Here is a 12,397-nt window from a genome sequence, read left to right on the forward strand (position 1 = left end):
GGGGGGGGGGGGGGGGGGGGGGAGAGGAAATAAATCTCCCTGCTTCTCTTTAGGCTTCACTCATGCATGATCATACACAAACGCAGTTGCCCTCCCTCCCCACAAAAACAAAATGCAGATTTTACTCTCTTGAACTTCCTTCCTCTTTGGTAAATGACATATTAAGAACCCATATCCTTTCTGGGTAAAAAAAAAATATTAAGTAGAAGTTATATTCAAAATATTTTATACATGTCAAAAGAAAGCATAATCTAAATATGGAAACTTTATATAGTATTCAGATGGGCTATAATTGATATCTGAACGTCCAAATCTATACTTGTCCTTACATTTGTTAAATGAGATAATAATATAGTAACAAAAAACTTTTTTAGAAGTTAGAGGCTACTATAAAACTACCCCTAAAATTTGCTTGTTGTTGTTGTTAATTGTGAAGTCGTGTCCGACCCATTGCGATCCCATGGACAACGTTCCTCCAGGCCTTCCTGTCCTCTACCATCTTCTGGGGTCCATTTAAGCTCACACCTACTGCTTCAGTGACTCCATCCAGCCACTTCATTCTCTGTCATCCCCTTCTTCTATTGCCCTCAATCTTTGCCAGCGTTAGGCTCTTCTCCAGTGAGTCCTTCCTTCTCATTAGGTGGCCATAGTACTTGAGTTTCAACTTCAGGCTCTGGCCTGCTAAAGAGCAGTCAGGGTTGATCTCCTCTAGGACTGACCGATTTGAACACCTTGCAGTCCAGGGGACTTGCAGGAGTCTTCTCCAGCACCATAGTTCAAAGGCTTCAATTCTTTGGCGCTCAGCCTTTCTTACGGTCCAACTTTCACAGCCATACATTGCAACTGGGAAAACCATGGCCTTGACTATACGTACTTTTGTTGGCAGGGTGATGTCTCTGCTTTTTAGTATGCTGTCTAGATTTGCCATAGCTTTCCTCCCCAGGAGCAAGCGTCTTTTAATTTCTCGGCTGCAGTCCCCCTTTGTGGTGATCTTGGAGCCCAGGAAGATAAAATCTGTCACTACCTCCATTTCTTCCCCATCTATTTGCCAGGAATTGAGAAGGCCGGATGCCATGATCTTGGTTTTCTTAATGTTGAGTTTCAAGCCAACTTTTGCGCTCTCCTTCTTCACCCGCGTCAAGAGGCTCTTTCGTTCCTCTTCACTTTCTGCCATTACAGTGGTATCATCTGCATATCTTAGCTTAGCAGATTCTAAATATTGTAAAATCAGATGCTGAAGCTGTAACACTGGAATATTTTTGTCCTTTAGGCTCGACTTGAAATTTGTGCCTTGAGAGATTCCGTGTCTGTATTCCTCACTTCTGAAAGCAAGTAAGTAAGAAAAAAAAAGTGACAGCATCAATTAACACTTTCTTTTATAAAAATCCTAAAATATGCCCCAAACCAAAAAGGACTTCATAAAATGCCTTAATGTAAACATGAGTTACTTGAAATTCCCAACACCATGTTTGTGACCCCTGGAACGACCTCCAATCAGATACAGAAAATTAGTAGAGGCTTCCTCTTAATTCTGAGGAAGAAAACACACACACACACACACACACACACTCATATGCACGCACACAAAGAGAGAGCCTTAATAATCACTATAATTGATAAAACTTGGGAAATTAACATCACCCCCAAAAATTGAAGGAAAAAAATATATCTTGATTTTACTTAATTTGCTTCGTTATCCTGATCCATTATGTTCATGACCACACCAAAACATTAAGTTGAGCCCTTGTAATCAACTGATTATTTACCTATTTCTATTTCAGCTTAAAATCACATATGACTCTGTAATTTTCTTGGTACTTATTTGACAGTTTCATTTATTTAGTAAAAATAAACGGGGAGGATGGGAGCAATAATGTATTCAATTCAAGGTAGCAAGCACATCTAATCCTCCTGCTTCCTATTTTCCCCGCAATAACAGTCTTATGAAGTGGGTTGGACTGAAGAGAGAGGGACCGGATAAAAATCATTCAGCAACTTTCATGCCTAAGGAAGGCCCAAAACTCACAGTCTTGTGGTTTCTAGGCCAGCACTTTCATCACTACACCAAACTGGCTTTCATAAATGGTATCATGACTACTGAGTAACAACATACAATTCATTTTCTATCTGTTCTCAGGAGAGTGTTTACCTAACTATTGTGAAGTGTTATGGTATATGGCGGGTAGGCAACCTTGGCTCTTTTATGACTCGTGGACTTCAACTCCCAGAATTCCTCAGGAATTCTGGGAGTTGAAGTCCACAAGTCATAAAAGAGCCAAGGTTGCCTACCCTTGGTATATGGGAAATCAGATAAGCGAAATTGTATGTCTACCTATTTCTAGTGGGGGGGAATAGCATTTATTACAATTAGATATTCCCTAAGGGGTTTTTATTCTTTATTTTTTAATTATTTCCTTCAGTGAAAATACATTAGTGTCACAGGTTCATCTGGATTTTTCAAGAAAAATCCTTGAGGAAGGTCTTAGCCACCATTTAGACAGTTACGGATCTTCCTGAGTAAATGGCATTCAAAAAAAGAATATCCTTCCTATGATAACCGATTGCTGTTATACTGCAATAGTCCTTAAATCATTGGCTAAGGCAGTGGTGGTGAACCTATGGCATGGGTGCCAGAGGCAGCACTCAGAGCCCACTCTGTGGGCACGCGCGCCGTTGCCCCAGTCCTAGGCCTTCAGCTGGGTTTTATAAAACCTTTTCACTTTAGGCTTCTGCCGCCATGTGCAAAAAAAAAAAAAGGCTCAATCAATCAGTCAATTTCAACTTCTCACGGGGAAAAAAAGATCTTGCGAAGTTGGAATTGGTTGATTGAACTTTTTAGTCCCACCCAGTCTGCTGTTACCACCGCAGCCACGCCACCCAATGGGCCACACCCACCAATGGGCCACACCCACCTGGCACCCGACGATGCATAAGTGGGTTTGGGGTTGCAGTTTGGGCACTTGGTCTCTAAAACGTTCGCCATCACTGGGCTAAGGGTTATGGTTTCATCAATGTGCATAGAGGCTTCCTAGATAAGTTTGAAAGTATATCACAGATGTTTAGCACAGATTAAGCACATTTCAGTGGAAGCAATCCATTTGTTTTCTGTCACCAACTGTGAGGAGAGATCAGTACGTCACATGAAAGCAGCACCTCTGTAACAACATCCATTTTATATAAAAAAAGACTGTCTTTATTAAAGGATAAGGTTTAGAAATATCCATATAAGAAAGATAGTTTTAGAAGGCAAGATAAGTTTGCAAAGTCAAAATTGAACTGAAAACCGAATGATGAAAGCTTTAAATTCTGTGGAATAAAATGAAGATTTTGCATGTACACATGTACAAATATGTATGTGTGTCTGAGTGTGTTTATGCAAATGCTATCCAGAACTCATTCCTATAAGTGGCTCTTAATTTGTATTAATTTTAATGATAAATATTTTGTAGGAATTTGCATGTTGCATGTCTAGATTCAAATGCATACACATATAACACACACACTAATACACATATAGACTGGGAATTAATAATTTTGGTCAACTTGTGTAAGGGAAAATATCTGTTTAATTTATAGCTCAAGCTTTAAGCAAGCTCTGGAAGCCTTGCCTCAGCTGTCAAGTGGTGCAGATAAAAAGTAAGTTGGTATCCTTTATAATTTAGAAGGTGTATTTTGCAAATATTACAGCGGTTGAAGCGTTCATTCCTTGAGGATAAACCTATTTATGATCCAAGGCATAGCAAATACAGTGATAGTGGTGGTGTTTCCATTACACCAGTGTTTCTCAACCTTGACAATTTTAAGGCATGTGGACTTCAACTCCCAGAATTCCACAGCCAGCAATGCTGGCTGTGGAATTCTGGGAGTTGAAGTCCACATGCCTTAAAATTGTCAAGGTTGAGAAACACTGCATTACACCATTTTCCATGCACACAGTATATTTGGATTTTAATGTGATTTATCATTATAACAATTCTGCAAAGATTACAGATGACTTTTTGAAGCATCAGCAAGACACTCAAGAGCAAGAAGAACTTTATTCTTGGATTATCAAGGTCCAAAATAGAACTCCTTATTTAATACATTACAGTGGCCCTGAAATATTCCCTTATTTGTTCATTCCTGCTAAACTGAACAAATAGTAATGTTTCATTTCAGCATTGGAAGAAGCTGAAATCCAAGTTGCTTCCAACTCCTTCAGTGGTGAGCTTCAAAGAGTTATTGATACATTAAATAATAGAGTTTTCCCAGAATGCAATTTATCTGCTAAAACGCACACACTTGTTGCTTCTGCAAGCTCAACACTGCAGCATTTTTAATAATGAATTCAAAGAATTTAGATGTGTTGCTAGTAATAAATTGGGCTTAAGGCTGACTTATGAAATATTGACTACAGTATATGTAGATGGTATATTTGTACTCATTCCCACAGGGAGGAGTTAATGGAGTAGATACATGCTTTCATCTGTTAGTCATTGGATCTAGTAAAGATACAGCTGTGGAATTTACTGCAGCTGTTAAATACTGTTCTTTTTTTTCAAAAAGGAAATCAGTTACTGCTTAAAATATAATTTAACATTTTATTGTAATATTAAATTGTCTTTTTTTAGTTCTCATATTTTTGTCAGAGGCACTATAAGACCGTGATTATGAATATCAGAATATTTCCTGAATGTTGGATTTAACCAGTGAAGTAAACAAAAATAAAAGGGAAAGGAAACACTAAAGTAAAAGCCAGACAAGAGTTCAATTTTGATTGTGCCACACAGTTTGTATATAAAGCAACATTAACTAAGACTCTGAATTTAGGTCACATGATCTGTCTGAATTTTCTGAAATTATTCATGCTCTTTAAACAATGTTAACCTCGAAGCCTACAACCTCATGTATGCTTAATGTGAATAAATTCTGCAGCATTCAACATGATTCATTTCTTAGGAAACATCAGGAGTTCCACTTAAAAGCTAAGAAGAGAGTTATCTCCCCATATTTCAATCTACATAAAATTATTCTTAAGAATATCCATTTTTCCAATTATGAAAAAGCTAAAAAAATATTTGTATACATACAATTATGTTTTGTATTTGCAATTTATTTTGAACACATGAAAGGCTGTTGAAGTTGTGAATCTTATTCCATCCACCAGGACCCAATCTATATAAAAGCACGTGTATTCCTTAGGAAACAAAATTAAGAAAGGCTAAAGTTATACACTTATAAATAACACATCTGCATATGTCGTCTTATTGATAACAATTTCTCACATCATGAAATACAAGCTAAATATTTTGGCAGAAGTGTTTGTAGATTACTCTGAATTACTGAGGTTGTATGCTAGAGAACAGGTTTGGTAGAAAACAGGTTGCATGGAAACAAAATTAGGGGAAAAAAATAGAGACCATGCAGTAACAAGATCCATTTTACAGATAGTATAAACTCAGCAAACCAGTTCATGTATCTGTACAATGCTCTGTAGTTCTCAGGAACCATGGCTTCAGTAAATTTGCATACTTTGTATGATGCATTGGCTTTGTTATAGATGAACTCAATTACATCTTTGAAAAGTTGTTAGTGCAAGATAGATCCATTTACCCCACCTCCACCACAACCGTTCCTGCCTCCACCTTGTGTGGTGGAATCAGTGGCTGACAGGAAGGAAGTCCGGTAGGCAGAGTTAAGAGAGATTCCAGCTTGGACTCCATAGGTGGGAGGAAGCATATGAGATCAAACTTATATAAACTTAGGTCTATACCAGGCTTTCCCAAGAAAAGCAGTCAATCTGGTGAGATTGTTGTGAACTGGTGAATCAACAATAAAGAAATCTCTTGACCTAACCTAAGAGAAGTTCTAATTGCTTGCGCCTGACATTGTTCTTGTAATGCTTCTAAACTCTTCAAGTCAAGTCAATAGCTTAAAATGTTTCCCTTTTTTGCAGATTGCTGGAAGAACTACTGAACATATTCAAGAGCAGCATGCAGTTTCAGCTCACCTGCTTTCAAGCTTCTTCTTCCACAGTGGTGAAGACATAATTCTGAAACTGAACTCTTTTCATGAAAAGGGAACTGTAAATGCCATCAGTCTTGTTCTCAAGTAACTGTACTGTTCTTTTCTGTGACCTCATTTTCCCGAACCAAACTTCAGAGTAAAATTATTAATAGACCTATTGCTTCTAGAAATAGTAAACAGTACCATTTTGTTTTGATGAGAATTTATTCTGAAATAAATAAATAAACAGCATGTGCTTAATAGCTTGGCAAGCTGGTTGTATTTATTATCCTAATAAATGTTGACAAGTGGTGTCACCAGTTTCCTTAAATTTCTGAGCATATTTACCATAAAATGTTCTAAAATTCTCCATATCAATAGAGATAGGTATAATGGTATGTGGGAAAGACCTTGGGAGACCAGGCCAAGAGACACTGCCAAGGGAATGATCAGAAAAGAGACAGCAGAGCTCACAACTAGTTAGTGGGCAGGGCAAGAAACTCAGAAGAGACCCTCCCTACTTTTCAAGCTGTAAAGGAGATTGCAAGATTCTGTTAATGTAGCTTTACAATAAAGTAGAATTAGCTCATCTGCTTGTGATTTGTATCTAATTTACCCCACAAGGCCAACAACATGTTGCGTTGCAGTAGAACTCTTATCAATGAATTGATTATGTAACATCAAGTCACTGTTGACTCTTAGCAATCATTTAGGTAGATCTCCAAGTTGATCCAATAATGCATCCCATTACCGCTGAAATTCAGTCCATATTTTGGCTGGTCATCCTCCTCTTCTCTTTCTCTTTAGGTGTGTGTCATGTATTTGTTCACTTTGAGAGCGGGCAACTAAATTTCATTTTTGATGTGTGTCGTTGTGCCCACAGTAAAAAATGACAATAAAGGTTATCTTATCATCTTGTTTTGTCTTGTCTTATCGTATCGTCTTGCCTTGCCTTGCCTTGCCTTATCTTTCCTTCCACCTTTCCCAGCACTTGCAGACTTCTTCAGATCACAGGATCTTCACATAATGTGTCCAAAAGATCATAATTTGAGCCTTGAGTGAGAACCCTGGATTGATTTGTTCTATGATTCATTCATTTGTTTTCTTGGCTGCCCATAATATTGTCAGGTTTGTCTCCAGCACCGGCATCCAAAAGCGTCAATCCTCTTTATATCCTGCTTCAAGTTCGGTTTTAGTTTGCATAGTATCACAAGGTAAACTACTGACTAAACTATTCATCAGCAAATTACCATTGAGGTGATACACAAGTTAAAATATTACCAGTTGAGAACATACATGAAATCTGGGAAGGATACGCCAGCAAACTATATAATGGTTTTTCTACATTCATACAAGTGTACCTATATGCAGGTTTACAACTATTAAAACCTCCTTTACAAGAAAAGATTATAAGATTTATAGATAAACACACAATTCTAAAGAACCTGAAAAAGTAAAAAGGATTCCATTTTTACTCAGCTTTTTTAATGTTATGAATCACAGTACTAAAGAAAAAAAAATCCATCATCAAAACCATTTATATCTTTCAAATGGATTAATGTGCATCGTAAAACTTATTTCAAGCCAGTCTGCTTATTATTACCTTTAAAAAGTAGTCATTCAGGTTTTGATGTTGCTACCTCAAATTCAAACTTGGAAACCCTAAATGTGTATGCATAAATATCTGCTTTAGTATTTGCGTTTCAATTATCTTGTAATCTTAACAAAGTGAAGTCAATTATCTTGATAGCAAGATTAAAAGTAATACAGATATTTTCATTTGTGATGAAGTATTTATGTACTCAAGTTCAGAACTTGAAGCAATGTATTTCTCATCAAGCTTTCCTTTTTCTCCCATTCCCCAAGTGAAGCTGTTAATCAATAATTTCTGAACAAGGATGATTCAGTAATTGTTATCCCTGTCATCATCTCCTCACACATCCTTCCCCCTTGATATTTGTTTATGAATTTATACAACCGCTGAACTCAAATTTTGTGACCTTGGACAGTGTACAAAAAGACAAAAAAGAAAACCACTGTGAACTAAGATAGCTCATTAAAACACAATAAAACGACAAACAGAACTGAAATCTTCTCCCAACCCACACTGAAGACTAGGCTCAACCTGACCCTAAAGTGAGGGGAAGAGTCGAGTCTTCACTGTCTTTCTGCAAGCTTGTAGAGTTGGGGCCAATTGTATATATCTAGGGGAAGAGAGGGAGTGCTACAGAGAAGACAGGCATCCTGGATCCCATAAGATATTGTTTTAATGAAGGGATCCACAGTGTTTATTGGAAAGTGTGGGACAGGCCTATAACCTTAGAAGTGAACAATCCTGTAGAAAAACTGATCCTATGCTATTTAAGGCTTTTGTGAAATTCCAACTAATTTCTTTAATCCAACAGGGATGGTCTACATTAGCGGTTCTCAACCTATGGGTCGCGACCCCATTTGGGGTCGATCGACCATTTCACGGGGGTCGCCAAGCAAGGCTGTCCGCCATTTTTCCCCCCTTTTCTGGCGGGTGCCTTACCTCCCTTGGGCTGGGCCAGCTGGTGGTCGGCCTGCTCCGTCTCTGCCGCTTGCCAGCTACGCCTCGGCCGGCGCAGGGGGCGGAACCATGCATGCGCGGCGCTCCCGGGCAGGGAAAGTCCTTGACTTAAGATCGGTTGGGTAGTCCTCGACTTATGACCGGTTTAGTCCTCGACTTACGACTGGTTTAGTCCTCGACTTACGACCGGTTGGGGGTCGCGGCATTAAAAAGGTTGAGAACCACTGGTCTACATGATGTTCTGGAAAAATAAGATTGATGATGATGATGACGAAGGCGACATTCTTTGAAAGGAATAATACATGTAGACATCTCAGTTTGCTGCATTTATCATCATCTGACCTGAATCTCCTTTTCTTCCTTAATAAAGATAACAAGTAGTCCTCAATGACCACAGTTAGGATGGGCAACTCTGTCACTAAATACCCTGGTGTTAAACAAGGTCTCGTGACTGTAATCTTATGGCTGGCCTTTCCATTGACTCTGCTTGCTGGAAGCTAGTTATGAAATGCACAAATGTCAATCACAGGTCTGCAGGACATTCCAACAGATTTGTAAATCCCCATTGGTTGAAAAGTGCTTGAATCTTGGTCACATGACCATGGGAACAGACCATAAAGTTACATTTTTAGCACTCTCGTAGCAAAGACTACCTATACTACAAGCCACAGACCTAGAAGGAAAAGAAAGCAAACCAAGATCTGTCATCTACTACTGTTACTATCCGATTAATAATTGACATCCATTCTTTATGAGCCTACGTAGGTCTGCCTGCCTGCAGGTGTGCATACACATGCACTCACACTATGTAGAATAGCATTCACGGTGCATTTCTTTTTCACCCAATTTCTCCTTCAGCAAATCCTAGAAAATATAATTGCCTAATTTGTTTCTTCCCCAAGGTTACAACAATCGGGCTAGCATTTGTTTCTAGATAATATCTTAGTGAAAAGGTTAAGAAAATCACTTGCCATTTATCTGACCTTCAAAAGTAAGTGAGAGTTTTTGAAGGGGGTTTTTCATGCATTTTTGAGAAGAAAAACTAGTTTTTTGATCCCTATTTGTGAGGGGGAAAATCCTGGTTGGGGGCCTTAATGATGAGAGAAAAACCCCAAGGGAAGCTGAATATAAATGGCTGGAGATCTGAGATCTGGATTGGTAGGCTATCTTTTTAATCACAGTCTTTCCCTTCAGTACAGTTTTTATAATATTGTTAAGGAAAACCACAGGGGACTACTTAAGGGGCAAGCCATGAACTGAGTACCTGAGTACCAAGTGCATGTGTAGTATCAAGCCTAATTGGAGTAGTACATGTGACAAACTGTAATTGGATGGCCACATGACCTGCTTCACGGATAACAGCCCTGCCTTTGAAAGGTTTCAGCTGAAAGTATCACCAAGCTTACTATTAACTGACATGCAGAGCGTGATAAGAAAGTGCCATTAGAATGCTGATACAACAGCCATGCTGAAATAAGATTCAATTCCTAATCTAGTAAACTTCTGAACATGCAGTAGGGGACATGCCATATTATCCCACCATTCTGGGTAAGCAGTTGGTCTTGAGCTACTTCTACAGGACCACCCCTTGTCTGAAGACCTGACCAGTTCACATATGATTTAAAAATGAGGCCCTTGTGTATGAAACGGAACAGAGAATTCTGGAAGATTCCATTAACTCTTCAGATGACTTTGATTCAGTTGTTCTGACGGTGGCCTGGATTTTTTTTTCTTTCTAGAAGTTAAATCTTCTGAACTGTAAATTAAATGCAATCGCCCATACACAGGATTCTGGATAAAATGGAACCAGACAATATCCAGAATACCACAATCCAGACTTACTTTAAGATAGGGGTAGGTAGGCAACCTTGGCTCTTTTATGACTCGTGGACTTCAACTCCCAGACTCGTGGACTTCAACTTCCTGGCTCAGGAATTCTGGGAGTTGAAGTCCACGAGTCATAAAAGAGCCCAGGTTGCCTACCTCTGCTTTAGGAAATCATAAAGTCACCACTGAAAGTTGAGGGGAAGGGAGGAGGGAGGGAGGGGGAGATAGAGAGGGAGATCCTGTCATGAAGATGATCATATTTAGCCTTTGAACAGAGATGTAGAAATTGAGATAGGAGGAGTGTTAGAACAGCTGCAGGAATTAAATATGTCTAGTCTAATGAAGAGAAAGACTAAGGGTGACATGATAGCAATCTTGCAACATTTGAGAGGCTGTCACAGAGAAGAGGGGGTTGACTTATTCTCCAACATCTGGGGGCAGGACAAAAAGTAATGGATGGCATCCTGCTGTAAACTTTGCTGGATGCTACCAGCAAGGTTGCAGTAGATCAATATATAATCTACTGCAGAAAAGCATGGTTAATTTAAAAAAAGAAGACATCGTATAGGAAATTTTCTACATGCTTTTGCTGTGCCAAGGAGAGAACACCCCAAGTATAGGAAATATATTTTGACATAAATATCGAGCAATTAAATTAGCTCTTTGACTTCTAAATAAAGATTGAAATCCAATCAGTCATGATCTTTGAGGGAAGTCTTTCATTATCGTAGACCAAAACAAGAGTTAAAAAAAAAGTAACAGCAGTGGGTAAAAAGAAGAAAAAAGAAAAATAAAAGTGTGCCTGTGTGTGTGTATACACAAATACATGCACTCTTATCTGGAAAAGTCAATTTTATTATATTAACTAGTATGTCAAAAACCATTCTTGACAGTGCTAGCCGGCTCTAATGACAATGGCACAACATTTCCTGACTTCTATAGAAATGGCTTATCTTTCAATAGGAAAGATACAAAGTCTGAACTTCTGCTAATAAAATAGAGAATAGCTGTAAGCATAAGGTGCAGTGGTGGGATTCAGATATGTGAACAACCGGTTCTCTGTGTGGATGCCGCTTCCGGAAGTCCATTCTGGGCCCGGGCAACAAAAAATTAGCTACCAGTTCTGCCGAAGTGGTGTGAACCAGCTGAATCCCACCACTGATAAGGTGTTGTATAGAAGGCAACCCAAACAATCTGTGTCAGTGCCACAACCTTGCATCCAAATAGATTTAAAGCCCTTCTTCAAAAGCAGACTAAATGGATTTGAATTTTTTATCTTATGCTATAATTCACTGCCCTGCTGACTGCTGAAACATTGCCTCAGAGTTCCCAGGATAGAATAAGGAAGATCCGAGTTTTAAAATTGCTCATCAGTGGTTTTGTGTCTTCTCATTCCCACTCAAAAGCATCATCTTAGCCTTTCAGGATGTGTGTCCTCTTAATTCTTCGAAACTGGAAGAATTCCCTTTTTGCTTAAGATCTAAAATGAGAGCCAATACTGCAACACCAATTCCACAGCATCAACCTTACCAGCGTGAAAGGGTTTCTAAATCTTTTGTAGAATTTCTTTAGGGAAACAATGAAGATTCATTCCTTCTGAATATCAACTGGACTTGGAAGCTGCTGCTAAAATCCTGACAATTTTGGACATTTATTCATACGACTGTGAACAGCCTCAGGAGTAACTGAACTCGGGGCTAAGAAACAAAACTCTTTTTGTCTTCCATGATTTAAAAAAATACAACCCCTATCAGAGTCAAACAAAGACCACAAAATTCAAATAAACTAGTCTAATCTTTAAAAAAATGATTTAATGCAATCCATTAGTTAAACCAGCCTTATTGGTCATTGATCTGTGGGCTACTGAGTGAGGTTTCAATTCCATTCTCTTAACACTCCTGTACCAGGATACTGTTTTGTTTTTGTTGTTTTATTAGAGATTCTGAGCTTTTCTCTGAGGCTTAGACTGAACTAGAAGCTGAGAACATTCGTTTAACTTTGAAGAAAAATCCCCCCCAAGACTCTAAGAAGACA

At 38.6% G+C, this 12,397-nt stretch overlaps 1 protein-coding gene across 1 annotated transcript in view; it reads left to right on the plus strand.

Annotated features, from left to right (window-relative positions):
• Positions 1-6,868, plus strand: part of EXOC2 (exocyst complex component 2) — a 94,375-nt gene extending 87,507 nt beyond the window's left edge. Inside the window, exons 26-28 of the mRNA XM_015813961.1 lie at positions 1,271-1,332; positions 3,577-3,636; positions 5,936-6,868. Of these exons, the coding sequence (XP_015669447.1) occupies positions 1,271-1,332; positions 3,577-3,636; positions 5,936-6,029 (216 nt within the window). The 3' untranslated portion in view covers positions 6,030-6,868. The remainder of the gene's footprint in view (positions 1-1,270; positions 1,333-3,576; positions 3,637-5,935) is intronic.
• The last annotated feature ends 5,529 nt before the right edge of the window (positions 6,869-12,397 follow it).

This window comes from Protobothrops mucrosquamatus, unplaced genomic scaffold (assembly GCF_001527695.2).
Source record: "Protobothrops mucrosquamatus isolate PMUCROS unplaced genomic scaffold, P.Mucros_1.0 scaffold_6, whole genome shotgun sequence".
NCBI lineage: Eukaryota > Metazoa > Chordata > Lepidosauria > Squamata > Viperidae > Protobothrops > Protobothrops mucrosquamatus.